The sequence below is a fragment of the Populus alba genome, chromosome 5 (genome assembly GCF_005239225.2).
Source record: "Populus alba chromosome 5, ASM523922v2, whole genome shotgun sequence".
Classification (NCBI taxonomy): Eukaryota; Viridiplantae; Streptophyta; class Magnoliopsida; order Malpighiales; family Salicaceae; genus Populus; species Populus alba.
The window spans coordinates 8220246-8242438 of NC_133288.1; the positions used below are offsets into that span (position 1 = coordinate 8220246).

The 22193-nt window shown below is 38.9% G+C and overlaps 1 protein-coding gene across 1 annotated transcript; it reads left to right on the top strand.

Moving 5' to 3' along the window:
• Positions 1–11738: 11738 nt before the first annotated feature.
• Positions 11739–17939, top strand: LOC118030066 (uncharacterized). Its single transcript, XM_073409394.1, is given in 10 exon segments — positions 11739–11751; positions 11885–13029; positions 13031–13159; positions 13161–13337; positions 13339–13669; positions 13887–14029; positions 14104–14191; positions 14585–17016; positions 17211–17429; positions 17544–17939. Coding segments are annotated over 10 exon segments (5073 nt in total).
• Positions 17940–22193: the final 4254 nt, after the last annotated feature.

Consider the following 22193-nt stretch of genomic DNA (forward strand, 5'->3'; position numbering starts at 1 on the left):
GGCCGCCCTGGGTTTGGTGGTGGGAGCTGGAGGAGGGTGTGGTGTTTGGTGGTGGAGGTGGCCGGTGGCGGTGGGCTAGGTGGTGGAGCTGGATTTGGTGGGGGTGCCGGTGGGGGGGCTGGAGGTGGATTGGGAGGAGGTGCCGGTGGGGGTGGCGGATTTGGAGGTGGTGGAGGGGGAGGAGTGGGTGGCGGTGCTGGCGGTGGGTTTGGAGGTGGTGCTGGTGCTGGTGGTGGCCTTGGAGGTGGAGCTGGAGGTGGAGGAGGATTTGGAGGAGGTGGTGGTGGCGGACTTGGTGGTGGAGCTGGTGGTGGGTTTGGCGGCGGCGCTGGTGGCGGGTTTGGTGGCGGATTTCCTTAAAATAATAAAGATGTTGTTATTCCAAAAAATTTACTGTTGTTACTTATGCGGGTTTGGAGGTGGTTCCATAAGTTAAGACAACCACTCAAAAGATTATCTCTGTTATGTTTGCGCTTATATGTGAAGTATTTCTACCTTCAGCTTTAATCCTTGTTTTTTCATTTCTTTTTTTTTCAAAATCTAAACGCGCGCAAAGATAAAACTGCATATTAATGAAAATAGTTGTTAAATCCGATAGCAGGATTGACTTGGAAAATCTGTGATCTCGTATATGATTCATGCTGAATTTTAAATTAAATAAAAAGATATAATATTGACATAATAAAAACCAATTAATTTGATCATGTTAATCCCTTACCTTATCAATTCTGAATGGATCATCTACAAGAATTTTTTTTTTTAATAAATAAAATATTAATTATTTAAAAAATAATAAATTTACATATATCATTTCGCCAGTTGATCTGGTGATATAGTTATTTAAAATGCAATTATTAAACCAAGTGTGACCAACTATACTAAATAATTGACCTGATAATCTGTAAGAATTTGATGCAAAGTGACCTAGTTAATTCAAACTCTTTTTTGAATCAATTATTTAGAAACAGAGAACAGGTGTTCACAATAAATTTATTAGGAAATGATGCATTGAAAATAATTTCATGTGAATATATGTTTTGTTCTGGTACGAGAGTAAATAACCTGGTGAAGCTTTGGATTGGTTCCTGATTTGAAATGGTGAAGTGTAGATTATGATAGTGATTATTTAAAATATTTTTTTATTTGAAAATATATTAAATAAATAATATATTATTTATAATTTTTTTAAAAGTTATTTTTAAATAGATCAATATATCCAAAAATATAATAAAGTAATTTAAAATTTTTCAAACAAACAATTTAAGGACTGCAATTTCTCAAAATTATTTAAAATGACTTAATGAAATTACATGATATTGATTAAGTTATGGGTTGCATGCAAAAAAATCTAAAAAGTCAATTAAACAGAATTGAAAAAAAAATTAAAGTTAACACAAATTAAAAAAAAAGTTAAATCTAGTTTGATTTTGATTTATAAAATTCTAAAACCGATTGAACCAAACAAACAAGCATCTACGAGTTCAGTTTAACCACTAAAACCAAAGGCCCTGGGTATACAAAGCCAATTTTTCTCTAAAACCTATTTTTATCCTTCATTTCTCTTCCTTCCGCAGCTGCCCTCCCCTCCCTGTCTCTAACTACTATCCTCTCTCTTAAACTCTCTCGCACCCCTCTCCCTCTTCCTCACAAGGGTGATGTGAATGCCATAGCAACTGCACCTAATAATCATAACAGGGTGTTTTCTTCCTCACTTTTTGTCTATGCAACACATGAATTCAGGTGCCTGTCTCTTTGTTATTTACAACGGTGTTCCTTGTACTTTTGCTGCAAAATCGCAATCACAAGAGTTATTGTGCTCCTTTTTATTTCACAAGAGTCAATATCCCTGCCACTGAACATGACTTTAGTTTACTTGGAGCAAATATATATATATCTGTACTGTTTTTACTCTCACTTTCAATTATCTCTTATACGCTTCTTTTGTATAGTGATGGAAATAAAAATGAAGTTATTCTCACTCTATATTATTACTGTTTTAAATAAGTATAACTTAATAATTATTTTTTATTCTTTCCTGTCATGTTTCCGAAAGAATCTTTAGTCATATTGCAAATACTTGTTTTGGCTAGTTGAAATGTGGGTTTAATTTTCGTTTTTATGCTTAGTTTTGAATGTTACAAACTTGAAATTCTAGATCCAAACTAGACCGTGAACAGCCCTGGATTTAGGATAGTAAACATCACAAGGTTGCCTTAATATATATTAAAGTTCAAAGAAGAAAAGAAGAACACTTCAGTTTAAAACATAATCAAAACACTGCATAGTATCTTCAGGGAGAGAGTATGATTTTGTTGTGAGCACAGATTAAGATTCTGAGCGTGACAGAGTATTTTTGGCCTCCCGAGGTTGTTTCTGTCTGATCGTTCTACACAAGCTTGCCCTGCCCTGCTGCATAGTATATGAGATTGGAACTTTATCAAGTAGAGAGAGACAACTACTGATCAGGACATTAGATGTCTTGGATTGAGATGAGCTGATGGAGAACGGTCTTAATTGAGGATAATTTTCTGCTTTCATTATGAATATCAAACAATTATACTTTCGACATCCATGCTTAAAGTAGACCTACAGGTCATAGCTGCCAAACCTAATCTTCGTGAGTGTATAAATAAATATTAAATTATAGTATTAATCCAAGTTAATTATTTTTATATAGATTTTTTTATAATATTGATTTGATATAACGAGTGAACCAAATTATTTAAAAATCAAACCAAGTCGATATCTTTTCAAGGAGTTCAAATTATATTTTTTTTATTGCAAATAATTTGCATGAAAGGATAAGAACAAAAAAAAAAGGGAAAAGTAAACACCCACTTGGATTGGTCAGGAACCGAGATGAGTAGGGTAGGGTTCAGGTTTTTATTCAAAAGGGGCAGTTGTATGTCTTCACTGTCTCAATCAACACGGTTGGTAGATGAGCAAAATTTAAGACACTCCACCGTCACTTGCACTTACATCTCTCTGAACCTTCCTTCAACCCTCCACTTTTGATCACCAAAGTGTCATCTTGGCAAGATGACTCCTAAATTGCTTCTGTTTTTGCTTTTTAGCGCTATAGTTTGCTCCACCAGTGCTAGGAAACTTTAATTACTGGAAAGGGTTCTTTTGAGGACGAGAAAACTTTGTTTCGTCGCCCTAAGTTTGGTGATGGGGCTGGAGGAGGTGGCGGCTTGGTGGTTGAGCTGGATTTGGTGGGGGTACTGTTGGTGGGGCTGGAGGTGGATTGGGAGGAGGTGCTGGGGGGGGGGGGGGGGGGTTTGCTGGCGGCGCTGGTGGTGGCCTTGGAGGTGGATTTCCTTGAAAACGAAGATGTTCTTATTCCAAATTAAATTACCACTGCTTGTTATAGCTGCAATAGAGCATGCTAGAAAGTGACTCGTGATACTCCTCTCTTTAAATTTTCTTAAAGCAAAAAAATAATATGATAATTCGAGACAAATCATTTTAAATTTATCAAAGTATAATTCATGATATAAAACTGAAACAACTCATAAAAAAAAAGTGAAAAGAAATTGTAAGGTTCAAGATTTAATAATCCAATACCAAAGATAAAAAAAAATCTAAAAATATAATGTCAAAAAAATAAATTCGAGACAACTCGGCCTGCCTTGATAAACCCATAACCCGTAATATAAGATCAGGATAAAAAAAAAATCAAAAGAAACACCTAGCAAACAAAACAAAGTTCAACAAATAAAACTTAAAAAAAAAAAAACTGAGCTAACTCGAGTTAACTTTATCAATTCGTCATCGTAATAACCAAATAAAAGGGAAAGAGAAAAAATAATTCAACGCAAAACAATGAAATTAAAAAATAAACTATAAAAAAATCAAGGAAAAATTAGACCTCCGAAAAAAAACATTTAGCAAAAAATACCAAAGTTAAATAAAAAAAACTTAGTAAGAAAATGCAAGTTAACTTGAGTTAACTTTACCACCCTGTACTCGTGATAACATATCATGCATGCATTTGTTTTTAAATAATATTTAATAAAACACGTTAAAGGTTCAATAATTCAATGACAAAGAATAAAATTTAAAAAAAATAATTTTTTTTTAAAAACAAGTTAACCCAACTAATTTTCGATTTGAGACATAAGGTATGGATAACCCAACAAAAGAAGAAAGAAAAAAAAATCAAAGAAAATCAAGGTCCAACAATTCAATATTAAAATAATGAAAATAAAAATAATAATTAAAAAAGTACTCTAAAACAGATCGAACTTAAACCAGGTTCATCGTCGAAACTAATAAACTAGGTTATGAAACTGGAATTACTCTGTAAAAGACAAATATGAAAAACAAAAAAATAAAATTCAAACCATAAAAAATAAAAAATAACTAAAATTAAAATAATGAGGACTAAAAATGCACTCAAATAATTAAAAGAAACTAATTAGGGACTAAAAAAAATGAAGAAAAGGATAAATGATTGGGGAAGAAATCAAACTTCAAGGACATAATAGAAAAAAATAATAATAATCAAAATAATAAAAATTAGATTGGATAAAAAAAATCAAATTAAATTAAATAATTGGGGACAAAATAAAAAACAATGAAAAGTCAGTATTAGTATACATAAAATGTGCAAAAGAAATAACAACCCTCATTTAAAGGTCAATATTTCTAAGACCTGAAGGGCACTAACATTATTTCAATATACAAATAAACATATTAAGACGAAAAATACCCTGAATCAAAGGCCAAATTTTTTAGCTTCCCGGGACACTATAGTACTTTTATTATATATATAAAATACACAAAAAACAACAATTTTACCCTAATTAATTCTCAAATGACATTTGAATCCCATAAAAAAAAAAAAATACAGTTTTGCTTTATTGCCAAGGCAATTGTTAATAGAAATGAAAGGCAAAAGAGTAATTATATTGATTGAATCCATAATAAATCTCCTCACATACTAAAGTAAAATCCTTTTAATTTTTTTTATTAATGTTAAGACAATTAATCACTCGAAATGTACTTCTTTTCTTATTCTAATTAAATTAAATTAAATAAATACTAAATTTTGATTATGCAAATGAATATAGGTCTAGCGAAATTGAACAATGTTGTTTTTGTAAAAAAAAACATTAAATTTAAATTCAAAATTTAATTGGGTTTTGACTATATTAAGCTAAATCAATTTTAAGTTAATTTTTTTTTCAACACCTGGACTCGGTGGACCACCCAGGTTTCAAGTTAATCCACGTGTACTAAGACCATTTTAATGACTGTGTTTTCACAATTAGCTACATTGAGATTTTTTCCCCCTAAAACAAGGCTAGAGAGTATGGTTTTTTTAAAACAAGAAAGCTTGAATGCATGTTAATATGCAAGTAGGAAATTGATTTAGCTTGGATGTGATTTTTTAACAGAGATATGTGTTGTAACCCATTTTTGGGTCCCCGCAAAAAAACAAATAATAAAAAAAACAAATAAATAAATAGCCAAAGGAGGTCAGAAAATTGGTCCAGGAGGTTAAAAATACAAAGATTGGATTTTTGGCAGTATATTCTTGAAGGATGAGAGCCCTATTTAGAAGGAAAATTTGAATTTTAAGGAAAAAGCCTAAATTTGGAGGTTTATGGACATGATTGGATTTTTAATGGGATTTTTAGGGGTTTGGATTGCGAGAAAAATTGATTTTTTAAATCAATTTGGGCTTTAATTAGAAAAAATTTAAGTTCTGGGGCCAAAATATATTTTTTTAGAAATTTATTAGGCCAAATCAGGGGCTTAATTGCATGAATTTTGAAGTTTAAGGGCCAATTAGGGGCTTAATTGCGAAAATCCGAAACCAAGGACCAATTTGGAAAAGGCGCGAATATAGAGGGAGCTGTATTGAATCGATTCAGGGGCCTAATTGAAGAAATTAGAAGTTTATTGATCAATTAAGGGCTGAATTGCATAAATCAAAGTCCAAGGACCAAAGTGAAAAACGCGGCCAACTATGGGGGCAGGGACCGAAATTGGCAGGGACGCAATGGAAAAGAAAAAGATGATTGAGGGCTGATTTGGAATTTGGCGCGTTCTGGCGCCATTTTTAAATGAAACGGTGCGTTTTATCCAAAACGACGCCGTTTCATACTTAAAAAAAAAAAAAAAAAAAGGCTAAACGGTGCCGTTTTGAACGGCACTGTTCCCCTTTCTTCCCCGCCTAACATACAGCAGTAAAGAAGGAAAAAGAATGTATAATTAATGGTGTTGGTCCCTCCAGCCCATCGACTGAAGACATTGGCCGACCACCTACCGCACCGCAGAAACTGAGGGAGGCACGCCTGGACAGCCGCGCCCGACCAGCCGCCGCATGACCCCACGATGAAAAAAAAACACATGCTCACGGGCTATAAATGGAGGAAGAACAGCAGCACGCATGGAGGGAGGACAGAAAAGAGAAAAAAACAGAGGGGAGGGCTGGCAGTATTGTTGAAAGAAAACCGTGAGGGAGAGAGAGAACTAAGCTTTTTGAAGAGGGACCGAAAGGGAGAAGAAAAAGCTGAGAACAACGTGAGAGAGGGGTTGTAGAAAAGAGGAGGGAAACTGAAGAAGAAGACAGAGGAAGAAAGGGAAAACCAGCCACTGAAACAGAGAAGAGAAAGGGAAGGGACAAGAAAGGAGTACTGGAGAAGAAGAGCAACAGCAGCTGCCACCGCCATCCTGCACCATCGACACTGCCACCGCCACAGCAGAACCGAAGAGGAAGAAGAGGAGCAGAACAGAGAGAGGGAATAACGGAGAAAAAACTGACCTAAGGTGACGGTGAACAGAAACAAAGGAGAGAAAGAAAGAGGACAGCAGCCGACTACTACACCGCCTCCGCCGCCTCCACTGCCGCCAGCGTCGCCACCGTTCCAGGTAACTTTCTCCACTGCCATTTTTTTTTGCTTCGGCTTCGACTTCATCTGTATGCAGAATGTTTACGTTCTGCACCAGATGAAGATTAATTAGCTAGTTACTGTGTTGTGCACAGTAACTGGCTAATTAATTCACGGTTACTGTGTGCACAGTAATCCGGTTACTATACACGCTAATTAATTTTCTGGTTACTGTGCGCACAGTAACCCGGTTACTATGTGCACAGTAACCAGCCCATGCATTTTGGGCCAGGTTCGGCCCAACCCATGTATTTGGGCCTGACCCGGCCCATTTCAAAAAAAAATCAAAAATATTTGTTTCAGCATTTTATAATTTTTCCGCGTAATTTTTATGTCATTTTGATTAATATTGGGTGATATTTGTTTTTATGTTGTTAAAAAAATACAAAAATCTGATTTTCAAATACCCGGTTTTCGTCAAAAACTTCCACAAAAATATCAAAAAAAATAAAAAAATAAAAAGAGAAAATGTTTTTTGTGCATACGGCCAAGTGTCTCAAAGCTAAAAAATTCATATTGTATTTTTCATACACAAAAAAAAAATATTATTTTATCATGCATTTTGGCTTTAATAACCAGTTTATTAAAGTCAAGAGAATATTGGCCAATTATTTCAAAACAACAAAAATTTTAATTTTTTGGACAATAAAACCTGGGGTATGACATTACACGTAATGCATATTCCGGATATTTAATTCCTTTTTTTTTTTTTGGACAATAAAACCTGGGTATGACATTACACGTAATGCGTATTCCGAATATTTAATTCTTTTTTTGTTTGGACAATAGAACCCGGGGTATGACATTACATGTAATGCATATCCTGGACAATAGGAAACCACCACGTGACTTAGATTTTATTAGACAAAACAATGCAGCCTACCTTAGGTAGGGCGTAGTTGGGGTGCTAACACCTTCCCTTTACGCAACCAGTCTCCGTACCCCATCTCTGAGACCAGTTAGGGTTCCTAGTAACCAGAATACTAGGTGGCGACTCCCAGTCCATTTTTTAGCTTAGAGACAAAGAACTCCTTGTCTCACCATTTTTTCACGCCAAATAGACACACCCACACATCATGAAGGGTTGGTAGTGGACGATCGCCGCGCCGCCGCACACGTGCGACAGAATGGCGACTCCACTGGGGACCTTGTGGACTAAGCATTGTTTTGTCTAGTTTTTTTTTTTTGTTGGATTTATGTGTTTTATTTTTTTATTTGCTCATATGCTTTAAATTTGTACATATTTGTTCATGCATTATAGATTGTGTCATGCATCATTTATATGAGAGTTTGTACTGAAAAACTTTAAGTTAAGTGGGGGACTAGCAGCTTACCTTACGACTTTTAGTCAAGGTTTAAGTTTGTGTAAACCCCAACTCTTCGCTGAGTGCTTAGACTGGTAATGGTTGGTACACGTGCCATCTCGTTGCCTACAAGCCCCCATATTGCCTCCACGAGGGCGATCACTGGGACAACAAGAGACCCTTTTTTAGAGACTGAATAGCCAACCTACCCTTGTCAAGCATAAACGTGTTTTGCATAAAACATGATCCTAACCATAAAGCATCCGATTTTCAGGTCTTTTAACAAAAAAAAAACGATAAGATGGCTATCATTACCAAATTTACTACTGTGGAATATGGGCAGAACTCTGAATTGTCACAATTATCAGAGGGAGATTGCTCTAGAGTTGATGCAAGGAAGCTTCCAGTAGTTAAAGACCTGAATTACGTAGCATGTGAGAAGAGAATATTGGTCCATAGCCAGAACATCGATGAGACGGCATTTTCCGGAAAATATGGGCGATTGCTAGAAATTGCAAAGATAGAAGTATTGAACCCAGCAATCAAAGCCTTGATAAACTTTTGGGATCCCGATTACAGATGTTTTTCCTTTGGAAATGTGGATTTGTGTCCCACTATAGAGGAGTATGGAATGTTGACAGAGTTTCCCAAACATCTGCACAGGGTTTATTTTCCTTTGAGAAATGACAAGGTGATTCCTGAGTTGTCAAAGTTGCTGAAGATTCCACATTTGAGCAGATTTTTAGAAAAGAATGGCAGCGGCTTAAAATGGAAATCTCTAGAGGTTGAACTAGAAAAGAAGAAGGAACAATATGGGTCCATGCTAGAAAGAGACAGGTTAATCGCTTTGGGAATATATGGTCTCGTGTTATTTCCAAGCTTAAAAGGGGTTATAAGTCTAGAAGCTGCTGCTGCATTTGTGGAATATGAAAATACTCATATCAACCCTACAACCGCCATATTGGCTGAGACCTTTTTGACCCTCAACCATTTTAGGAAGACGGGGAAAGGCGTAGCGAGATGTTGTATTCAGTTATTATACATCTGGATGGTAAGCCATGTTGAAACAAAGAAGCCGATCTTTAATAATTTTTGGTGGTTTAACCAAAAACCCTTGAAGATAGTGGAGAAAGAAGAATGGGGAAACCTAGGTGATCAAGGTTGGATGAAAAAACTACAAGAGTTACCTAATAGCAACTTTAATTGGAAGGCCCCTTGGGTTAAGTCGGTTGATGTCATAGTAAGTTGTGGACAAAAATGTTGGGTACCTTTAATTGGGATTACAGGTTATGTCAGCTATGCTCCGACTCTGGTGATAAGACAATTGGGCGGCATACAACACATCCCAAGAACTGTAGGACTTGCTGAATTTTTCGGGTTTTTTAAGGATCAATCCGTGCGAGAAGTGCTCGAGACTATCAAACAAGATTGGAGCCATTTGACTGTAATTCAAAAGGAGTCTGAAAGGATGAGAGACCCTAGCTCAAGTGAAGGATATGAAAAGTGGAGGAATGTGACCCCAGCTGCCGCTCCTAAAAAGCCATGTTCTGAAGATAGGCCTTCGCAAATTATAGATGGGTCGTTGAAAAGGAAAAAGGTCAGCAATGAGGAAGACCTTATGAAGCAATTAGAAAGGCTCCAAATAGAATTGAAAAAAAGTAAGGGAGATAAAACAGCATTAGAAAGTATGATGATGGAAGGAGACAAAATAAGAGTGGGTCTAAATGAACAACTTGAATCTAGAGATGCGAAGATAGTGATGTTGGAGCTGCAGTTGAGCAAAGCAAAGGATGTAATAGAAGAGTCCGAGAAAGAAAGAGGAAGACTAATTTTGGATTCGATGCAAAACAGCTCTGAATTGGAAGCATTGAAAGCCGACTTCAACGACTATCAAGAGAATGTTGGGTTCAATCAGGACAGATTCTTGCATGTTCAAGCAGAGTTGTTAGACTGAAATGAGAGGTATGATGAGTTAAACAAGAAATATGTGATGATGGAAAGTAGGCTAGTTGAGCTGCAAGAGTTTGAAAGAAAGGGGAAAGAAGAGGAGCTTGATAAGGCAGATTTGGTAGCTAAGAAAAATGAAATTAGGATGTTGAAGGTGAAGTTTGACAAAGAACGAGAAAAGGTAAAGCAGTTGACCGAAAGGTTGAAAGCTTCAGAAAAACATAAAGAACAGATCGACACCAACAACAATACATTGAATCGGAACAACATGTTGCTTATGGAGAAGATGGCCAAAGTAGACAAGCAAATGGATGAAGCTGTTATTCATGCACGAATCATTAGAGCCAATGCTCGAAGGGTGGGGAGAGACATCTTTCGTTATCGACAAAGCTTGGCTGAGACAGATGCATTCTTAGAAAAAATTGAGAATCGAGGCCTTGCTTTCCTACCAGTGGCTAGAGATATGGATGAAGATGAAGATTGATGTATTTTGTTCCTTTTTGTTTATCCTCTTTCAAGAGATTGTATTAGCCAATATTATGAATGAAAAAGGGGCCTTGACCCATCTTTTTGTGGAAGAAAATCTCTTATAGAGTAAGGATAAGCCTACCAAAGCAGCAACATGAGCAAAACTACTCCTGATAATAAATGTGACAAAAAGAGTCCATGCCCATTACACAAGAAGAAATGTCGGCCATCCATCGATTTTTTTGAAAAAAGTAAACTCATTACATATGCATCATGCATTGTTCTTTACCATACATTCATTACATTTTTCCAGTTCCAGATCGTGAAACATAGGTCCCCCTTCCAAAGTCCACCACACTAGGCTAAGATCAAGAATGGAGAATGAAGAGAGGGCCATCCTAGAATCCCGCTACCAAAGTGAATTGGAATCCGTAAGGAATGAAGTTGCTCGAATGACCAATCTGCTTGAACAGCTTTTAAGAGCCAAGAACGGGGAGGGAACGTCTACCCAACCACCTATAGGAGCACCACCAGCTCATGCCCCGGGGTTATCTCAGAACTTGGGGGCAGATTCAGTAACGGGGCAGCACTTTGCACCTGCCATTCCCATTCAGCCCCCTCAAGCTCACATCACTGTAGATTTAACCGCAGATGGGCCTTCCGATAATAGGTCCACTGGTTTTATGAACGATGACAAGATATCAGCTTTGGAAGAAAGGTTGAGAGCAGTCGAAGGAAATGACTGGTTTGACCCCAAGCGAGCATTTGAAGTATGCTTGGTACCAAACATCACGGTACCAAAAGACTTTAGGATACCGGAGTTCATAAGGTACACTGGGTTGGAATGCCCAAACACTCACCTTCGATCGTATTGCAATAAGATGGCTGAGGTAATTCATGACGATAAGCTGCTGATCTACTTTTTCCAAGACAGCCTCTCAGGCTCCGCACTAAGTTGGTACATGAGGCTGGATAATGCCAGGATTAAGAAATGGAAAGATTTAGTGGAGGCTTTCCTTAAGCAATACAAGTTCAATTTGGAAATTGCTCCAGATCGAACAAGCCTTATGTCAATGGAAAAGAGAAGCCAGGAGTCAGTAAGGGCTTATGCGCAAAGATGGAGAGACGAGGCCACACATGTGCAACCCCCTTTGATAGAAACGGAGATGGTGACTTTGTTCGCCAATACATTTAAGGCACCCTACTATGAGCATTTAATGGGTAGCTCATCTCAACATTTCTATGATGCTGTACGTGTGGCAGAAAGAATAGAGCAAGGAATTAAGGCTGGGCGCATAGCGGAGCCTTTAGAGAAGAAAGGTTTTATGGGAAGGAAAAGAGAAGGTGACGTCAACAATTTGGAAGGCGGGTACAAAGGCAAAAAAGTGAATCACCAAAACCCACAAATGCCTACCCATCACATAAACCTTACCAAACCTTTTAACCCCAATCATCAATCAAACAACCAAAACAACCACCAAAGGCCATTTACAAGATACACTTCAGAACAGTTACCTCCATTACCCATGCCATTAAAAGACTTGTATGCTAAATTGTTGAGCATTGGACAGATAGCTCCGGTCCTTCTACCGCCAATCCAACCACCCTTTCCTATATGGTATAAACCCGAACTAACTTGCGAATACCATGCCGGCAATTCAGGGCATGGAATTGAAACCTGCTACGCCTTTAAAAGGAGATTGTTAGAGCTTATCAAAAGGGGGTGGGTATCCTTCGAAGACATACCCAGCATCAATTCAAATCCATTACCTAATCATGCCGCAAGTAATAGTGGAGTGGGCATGATAGAGGTTGGGAATCAAAGCAAGGTGTTAAAGGTATCCATGAAGGGGTTATATGATATGTTGTTAAAGTCAGGATTTCTCGAGATAAATGTCGAGGGCCATTTGGAGGGATGTGACTATTGTGGTTTCCATGGGACAGAGGGACATCATATTGAAGACTGTACCGAGTTTCGCGAGAAGGTTGCGAAAATGATGACGTTGGGAGAATTGAGGATCGAACCCATGGAAGACAGTCGTGGGGTGAGTATGTTGGAGGGTCAAGATAAGTTGTCCAGAGTATGTAGGGTCCAACCAACGGCTAATGGACCACCAAAATTAATCTTGGCTAAACCTTCCTACACCAAAGGAAACCATAATGCCATGCCTTATAATTATGGTTTTGCTGCCAACATTCAAGCCCCTCTTCCTTTGTTCCAAACTAAAATCAGTGGGTTAACTCGGAGTGGCCGGTGCTTCACTCCCGAAGAGTTGAGGAAGGCAAAAGGCAAGGAAGTGGTAGATCTTGACAAAGCAACAGAAGTTAATAAGCCAGTAACCGAAGAGGAGTCAAATGAATTTTTAAAGTTGATAAAACATAGTGAATACTGCATAGTGGATCAACTAAAAAAAGACTCCGGCTAGGATCTCCCTTATGTCTTTGATACTCAACTCTTAGCCACATCGGAACGCTTTGCAAAAAGTTTTGAATGAGGCGTATGTACCCCAAGACATTGAACAGAAAACCATGGAGCATTTTGGTGGGGAGAATCCACGCAACTAATTACCTCTACTTCACGTCTGATGAGCTTGATGCTGAAGGTACCGGACACAACAAGCCTTTATACATTACTGTTAGGTGCAAAGACTGCCTAATAGGGAAGGTGCTCGTCGATAATGGCTCGGCTCTTAATGTGTTGCCAAAGCATATTTTGAAAGGAAATGCCGATCGATGCATCTCATATAAAGCCAAGTACCATGGTGGTCAGAGCATATGACGGCTCACCTCGACCAGTAATGGGGATTTTAGAAGTGGAGCTATATGTGGGGCCGCAAATGTTCTTAATAACATTTCAAGTTATGGATATCCACCCTTCCTATAGTATGTTGTTAGGGAGACCTTGGATCCATGCGGCTGGGGCGGTAACTTCATCATTACACCAATGCTTGAAGTATATCATGAACGGGATGTTGGTGACTGTCAAAGCTGAGGAAACAATCTCCATGATAAAGAATGTAGCCATACCTTTCATTGAAGCAGAAGATTGTAAGGATGATAATATCCATACTTTTGAGATTGTAAATACTGACTGGGATACCTGAAAATACAGTACTAAAAAAGCCAAAGATCTTAGAAGCAGCAAGGATGGCAACTCATTGTTTCTTGGAAGATGGGATCCCTTTCTGTATAATCTTATAACTAAGGTACCAAAATGGGCTAACCTGACAAAGATGAAATTGTGCTGATCAAAGATTTGGGCTAGGGTACAAACCTACAAAAGAGGATCATCGATGGGCTGTTAGTCGGAGAAGGGAAAGAAGAATGGCTAGGATTGAAGGGAGAGAGCCTGAAGAGGAGAAGCTTGAAATCCCTCCCCTTAGAGTGACATTCTCAAAAGCTACATATGTAATGCGACCCGATAAAGGAGCAGAAAGCTTGGTCAACAACTATCAAATATGAGCATAAACACCTTGGAAGAGGATGAAGGGGAAGGAGGTAACATGAATACGGTAGCGGGAAGGGAGGATGAAGGCACTGCCACAACTGACTATCCACACCCTGGAAGAAGTCTCTGCTAAAACCTTAATTCGAAAGCTAGCCGATGGCGAGAAGTTTCAAAAATTGGGTGACTCAAGAAGCCCCAGTAGTGTTTAAAATGTAAACCAACTTTGTCTGCTTTAACATGCTTTTGTCATTGCTTTTGTTTGCTTTATTTTCCCCTAGTTGACAATCAAGGCTCATGATGTCAATTAGATTTTTTCATTGTCTTTGAGCCCATCTTTTGTTTGATTTGAAGTAATGAGATCATGCGTTTTCCAAATTTGTCCCTTTATCTGTGCATTTACACCAAACACTTTCCGCTTTCAGGAACCCTGAAAGCGGATCTTCCCACAACATCACATACACTTAGCATCAAGAATGAATGGCCAAACTTTAACGAACATGTTATCACCATGGAAGGAGAAGAATGGGATGAAAGCAATGTTAAGGAATTTACAAAGTTAGTAGAGCAACATGAACAAACCTGGGAACCAGCTGCGGAAGAACTAGAAACCATAAACGTGGGTAATGATCAGATTAAAAAAGAATTGAAAATAGGGACCTTAATCACTCCTGAGGAAAGAATAAAAATAAAGGCCCTCTTACAAGAATATGTAGATGTTTTCGCTTGGTCCTACGAGGATATGCCTGGTTTGGATAGAAATATCGTCGTGCATAAGATACCGCTGGAGGAAGGTTGCAAGCCAGTCAAGCAGAAGTTGAGGAGAGCTCACCCGGATGTTTGGATCAAAGTTAAGACAGAACTCGAGAAACAATGGAATGCAGGCTTTCTTGAAGTAGTCAAGTATCCACAATGGGTATCCAACATTGTTGTCGTACCAAAGAAGGAGGGAAAGATTAGAGTATGTGTGGATTTCCGAAATTTGAATAAAGCTAGCCCCAAGGATGATTTTCCGTTGCCACATATAGATGTTTTGGTGGACAATGCTGCACGTAGTTCCACATATTCCTTTATGGATGGTTTCTCGGGATACAACCAGATAAAGATGGCTCTAGAAGATAAGGCAAAAACGACTTTTGTTACACCATGGGGAACCTTTTGCTACAAGGTTATGCCGTTTGGTTTGAAGAATGCAGGAGCCACTTATCAGAGAGCCATGGTGACTTTATTCCATGATATGATGCATAAGGAAATTGAGGTGTATGTAGATGATATGATTGCCAAATCCAAGAGGGAAGACGACCATGTAAAGGTTTTGAGGAAGTTATTCGAGCGTTTGAGAAAATATGAACTGAAGCTCAACCCTACCAAATGTTCGTTTGGAGTTAAGTCAGGAAAGTTGCTCGGATTCGTAGTAAGTGATAAAGGTATAGAGGTGGATCCTGATAAGGTGAAAGCCATCCAATCTATGCCATCCCCAAAGACGGAGAAGGAGGTGAGAGGATTCTTGGGAAGATTGAACTATATTGCCAGATTTATAGCTCAGCTAACCACAATGTGTGAACCTGTCTTTCGGCTATTGAGGAAAAAGAATCCTGGGATTTGGAATGAGGAGTGCAAGGAGGCATTCAATAAAATCAAGCAATACTTACAAAATCCGCCTTTGCTTGTTCCTCTTGTATCAGGAAGGCCTTTAATACTGTATTTGACAGTAACTGAAACAGCTATGGGGTGTGTATTGGGTCAGCATGATGAAACTGGAAGGAAAGAGAGGGCCATTTATTACCTTAGTAAGAAGTTCACCGAATGTGAGTCTAGATACACGGTGATAGAGAAACTCTGTTGTGCATTGGTATGGGCGACAAAAAGATTACGACATTACATGTTGTACCACACCACTTTGTTGATTTCAAAGGTGGATCCACTAAGGTACATCTGTGATAAGCCCTATCTCTCAAGTCGAATTGCCAGGTGGCAAGTTCTGTTGTCAGAATATGACATAGTTTATACAACAAGGAAAGCCGTGAAAGGAAGCGCCATTGCAGACCACTTGGCTGATAATGCGGTGGAAGATTATGAGCCATTAGATTTTGATTTCCCTGATGAAAATGTATTATCAGTAGTGGGAGAAGAGAAGACAGATTGGTGGACCATGTTTTTTGACGGAGCAGTAAATGTTTATGGTAATGGGGCCGGTGCGGTGATCATCTCTCCTGACCAGAAACAATATCCAGTTTCAGTTAAATTGTGTTTTGAATGTACCAATAATACTGCAGAATATGAGGCTTGTATCTTGGGTTTAGAAGCTGCATTAGAGTTAAAGATCAGAAAGATAGATGTATATGGGGACTCAATGTTGATTATCTGTCAGGTGAAAGGAGAGTGGCAAACAAAGGAAGAAAAGTTGAGGCCATACCAGGAATATTTATCCACACTGTCAGAAGAATTCGAAGAGATAAGGTTCACCCATCTAAGAAGAGAAGGGAACCATTTTGCGGATGCTTTGGCCACGTTAGCTGCTATGGCAACAATGGATCTCGGGCATAAGGTACATCCCGTACACATAGACATCAGAAATAACCCAGCTCATTGCTACTCAGTTGAAGGAGAGGTAGATGGAAAGCCTTGGTACTACGATATCAAGAATTTGTTGCAAAATCAGGAATATCCAGTAGGAGCTTCGAAGATGGATAAGAAAACCCTAAGAAGGCTGGCCATGGATTTCTACCTGGACGGAGAGATTCTGTATAAAAGATCATTTGATGGAACTTTGCTAAGGTGTTTGAATGAGACAGATGCTAAAAATGCTTTACGGGAGGTGCATGAAGGGATTTGTTCAACTCATGCTAATGGGCATATGGTAGCAAGGAAGATACAAAGGGCCGATTACTTCTGGATGACATTAGAAAAAGACTGCATCGACTATGTCAGGAAATGTCACAAGTGTCAGGTACATAGTGATAAGGTCAATGCACCTCCAACCCCTCTGTTAACCTAACATCTCCTTGGCCATTTGCGATGTGGGGAATTGATGTGATTGGACCAGTTAACCCAAAAGCCAGCAATGGGCATAGATTCATCCTCGTAGCTATTGACTACTTCACAAAATGGGTAGAAGCCAGTTCGTATGCTCATGTAACACAGAAAGTGGTGAAGAAGTTTATAGAAAAAGATTTGATTTGTCACTATGGTCCACCAGACAAGATAGTGACTGATAATACACAGAATTTCAATAGCAAAATGATCGTGGAGCTTTGCACCAAGTGGAAAATCAAGCATTCAAATTCCTCACCATATAGGCCCAAGATGAATGGTGCCGTGGAAGCAGCCAACAAGAACATCAAGAAAATTATTCAGAAGATGGTAATCACTTACAAGGATTGGCATGAGATGTTGCCGTTCGCTCTCCATGCATATCACACTGCAGTAAGGACCTCGACAGGAACTACTCCGTATGCTCTGGTATATGGAATGGAGGCGGTGATGCCTTTGGAAGTAGAAATACCTTCGTTGAAGGTTTTAATGGATTCAGGATTAGAAGAAGCTGAATGGGCCAAAGTAAGATATGAACAGTTAAACCTGATCAGTGAAAAGAGGTTGGCTGCAATCTGTCATCACCAACTTTACCAGAAGAGGATGGCCAAGGCATATGACAAGAAGGTCCGACCTCGCATATTCCAGGAAGGAGATCTAGTGCTAAAGAAACTATTGGCTTTACCAGGAGAAGATCGAAGCAAATGGGCCCCAAATTATGAAGGTCCCTATATAGTGAAGAAGGCTTTCTCAGGAGGAGCTTTGAAGTTGTCCAGAATGGATGGAGAAGATCTAGCCAGACCTGTGAATTCTGATTCTGTAAAGAGATATTATGTCTAATGTGTTCAGCTTTCTCCTAAAATCAATAAAGCAAGTTTGGCCATGATTTCTTTGTGTAAAGACCTTTTTTTTTTCATTGCATGGATCTCACAATGCGTAATTTGTTTCTTTCCAAAAAAATCTCTCGAAAGAATCGGTTTTGTGCATGATTACAAGGAATATATCATAAAACGCTCAAAAATAAAATTTAAGCTATTCCTAGTAAAAAGGTGACTGAACCAAGCAAACCCTAAAGCTAACCATATGATGAAACCCTGCCCCTGATAGCATGTTTCCTTCCAAGATAAGAACAAGGTTTATCAATCCTAATAATGTGCGTTTTGAAATGAGGAAAGGCCATCTTTGTCATCCCTTCACTTTCTAAATTTTTTTATCCTTTGTAGTCCCCATTTGAGCCGGATTGAGTTTCTTCTTTATGAAAACCCGACTAAGACCACACCCTACACTGGGGGCAATAAGAGATCTTTTGTTAAGGATGAAAACAATTAAAAAAAAAGAAAAAAAAAGAAAAAAAAAAAAAAAAGAAAAAGAAAAGGGTTGACAAAACACAGAAAAAGGAGAGAAAGAAACGAGGACTTAGATATTTGAAGGTTAGAACCCCACAATTGGGGGCAATCCCATGAAAAGAAAAAGAAAAAAGATGATGGTTTGATAATGCTTGAAGACCAAGAGGAGGATCCTTAAGCAGGCTTCTCCAAATGCAACCTATGAGTCAGTTTCAAAAAAAGAGTGGTCTTAAGTCCTTAAACCCTCAAACACTGTTGAGCCTTAAAGCGTCCTTTTCTTTCATATCCCATAGACATAACCTACATCACAAGCATTCAGAAGTCCTTTCTAATCAAGTGCACATAATTTGGGTTAATAAACGTTGGTCTCATATCTCACAGGATTTGACAAATGAGTGATAATCCGCTTTTAGGAAACATTTCCCTTTTCTACACGGTTTCTTCACATAGATACAGATACTTAAAGCTTAAACAGAAGGCCACCTTGGATAAAAGCCTTGGCTTAAAGACAAACCGCAGTCCAGAAACCAAAATAGGATTTGCTTAAAAGAGTTTTTGATGCATATTTTGAAGGTTCCGGTTGTCATGTACAAATTCAATTCTTTTGAAGGATTTTTTTGGAAAAGATTTTGTTGCGTGTTGGAACGAAAACCAAAAAGCCTTTAATTCGAGAAAAACAAATTAAAGCACTGATAAGAGCATGTAAGAAGCAATGACAAAGCATGCATTTTAGAAAAAGGGTCACCTAATGACAAGGTTGGGGATCTTCTTCCCTGGGATGAGATGGAAAGAAGAGACTTGATGAGAAAGGAATCCAGCATGCCATTGCGAGCACATGAACAAGGTCGTATCAAGAGAGAGTGTCAGAAATTGAAGGAAGTGAGGGGACCTATGTTTTCAAAACAGGTAAGGATGCATGCATGGCATCCAACCACAAAGCATTGCATCAAACATTTTTGTTGACTTGGTAAAAAAAAAAAAAAAAAAAAATCCTCAATAGTCCAGCAAGATTAGGGTCAAAGAAAGAATTGTTGATTTGGAGAAACAACAAAGATTCATGGTTTTGACCCTGGAATGGGAAGAAGATGAGATAAACTCTAACATTAGGGAAATCTCAAAGGAATAGGAAGATCAATCAAGAAGAATTTTCAATTCAAACCTTATCATCTTGAAGAAGGAACATATTTATGGTTAAAGGAGATTGCCAGAAGGAATCGCAGGATTAACCACAACAGGATTTTGGTTCTGGTTGAAGGGGATCAGCGATGTTAACCTAATTGGAAAGGATTTGATTTTGGTTCCGGTTGAAGGGGATCGGCGAAGAGATCTCAGTTTAACCTAATTGGAAAGGATTTGATTTTGGTTCCGGTTGAAGGGGATCGGCGAAGGGATCTCAGTTCAGCCCAACCCTACACACACCTTGGTTATGGTTAAAGGGGATCGACGAAGAGATCTCAGTTTAACCTAATTGGAAAGGATTTGATTTTGGTTCTGGTTGAAGGGGATCGGCGAAGGGATCTCAGTTCAGCCCAACCACACAGGATTTTGGTTCTGGTTGAAGGAGATCAGCGAAAGGATCTCAGTTCAGCCCAACCACACAGACCTTGGTTATGGTTAAAGGGGATCGGCGAAGGGATCTCAGTTTAACCTAATTGGAAAGGATTTTGGTTCTGGTTGAAGGGGATCAGCGAAAGGATCTCAGTTCAGCCCAACCACACAGACCTTGGTTATGGTTAAAGGGGATCGACGAAGAGATCTCAGTTTAACCTAATTGGAAAGGATTTGATTTTGGTTCTGGTTTAAGGGGATCGGCGAAGGGATCTCAGTTCAGCCTAACCACACAGGATTTTGGTTTTGGTTGAAGGGGATCAGCGAAAGGATCTCAGTTCAGCCCAACCACACAGACCTTGGTTATGGTTAAAGGAGATCGGCGAAGAGATCTCAGTTTAACCTAATTGGAAATGATTTTGGTTCTGGTTGAAGGGGATCAGCGAAAGGATCTCAGTTCAGCCCAACCACACAGACCTTGGTTATGGTTAAAAGGGATCGGCGAAGGGATCTCAGTTTAACCTAATTGGAAAGGATTTTGGTTCTGGTTGAAGGGGATCAGCGAAAGGATCTCAGTTCAACCCAACCACACAGACCTTGGTTATGGTTAAAAGGGATCGGTGAAGAGCTCTCAGTTTAACCTGATTGAAAAGGATTTTTTCGGTTCTGGTTGAAAGGGATCGGCGAAGGGATCTCAGTTTAGCCTAGCCACACAAAGATTTTAGTTCTGGTTGGAGAGAATTGCTATAAATGAAGGGTTTCGGATCAACCAAGTTATGAGAAGATCAGTTTCAGAAGTTTACTTTTGTTTATCTTTACAAAACTTACTTTGCAAAGTCCTTGCTTCGTAAGCATTGTAAAGAGGGGGCATCTGTTGTAACCCATTTTTGGGTCCCCCGCAAAAAACAAATAAAAAAAAACAAATAAATAAATAGCCAAAGGAGGTTAGAAAAATAACAAAGGGGGGAAGCGCTCAGAAAATGGTCAGAAAATTGGTCCAGGAGGTTAAAAATACAAAGATTGGATTTTTGGCAGTATATTCTTGAAGGATGAGAGCCCTATTTAGAAGGAAAATTTGAATTTTGAGGAAAAAGCCTAAATTTGGAGGTTTATGGACATGATTGGATTTTTAATGGGATTTTTAGGGGTTTGGATTGCGAGAAAAATTGATTTTTAAATCAATTTAGGCTTTAATTAGAAGAAATTTAAGTTCTGGGGCCAAAATATATTTTGTAGGAATTTATTAGGCCAAATCAGGGGCTTAATTGCATGAATTTTGAAGTTTAATGGCCAATTAGGGGCTTAATTGCGAAAATCCGAAACCAGGGACCAATTTGGAAAAGGCGCGAATATAGAGGGAGCTGTATTGAATTGATTCAGGGGCCTAATTGAAGAAATTAGAAGTTTATTGATCAATTAAGGGCTAAATTGCATAAATCAGAGGCCAAGGACCAAAGTGAAAAACGCGGCCAACTATGGGGGCAGGGACCGAAATTGGTAGGGACGCAATTGAAAAGAAAAAGATGATTGAGGGCTGATTTGGAATTTAGCGCGTTCTGACGCCATTTTTAAATGAAACGGCGCGTTTTATCCAAAACAACACCGTTTCATACTTAAAAAAAAAAAAAAAAACAGAAAAGGGCTAAACGGTGCCGTTTTGAACGGCACTGTTCCCCTTTCTTCCCCGCCTAACATACAGCAGTAAAGAAGGAAAAAAGATGTATATTTAATGGCGTTGGTCCCTCCAGCCCACCGACCGCCGGTCCCTCTAGCCCACCGACCGAAGACATTGGCCGACCGCCGAAACTGAGGGAGGCACGCCTGGACAGCCACGCCCGACCAGCCGCCGCATGACCCCACGATGAAAAAAAAAAACACACATGATCACGGGCTATAAATGGAGGAAGAACAGCAGGAGAAAAGGGGAGAAAAAAAAAACAGAGGGGAGGGCTGGCAGTATTGTTGAAAGAAAACCGTGAGGGAGAGAGAGAACTAAGCTTTTTGAAGAGGGACCGAAAGGGAGAAGAAAAAGCTGAGAACAACGTGAGAGAGGGGTTGTAGAAAAGAGGAGGGAAACTGAAGAAGAAGACAGAGGAAGAAAGGGAAAACCAGCCACTGAAACAGAGAAGAGAAAGGGAAGGGACAAGAAAGGAGTACTGGAGAAGAAGAGCAACAACAGCTGCCACCGCCATCCTGCACC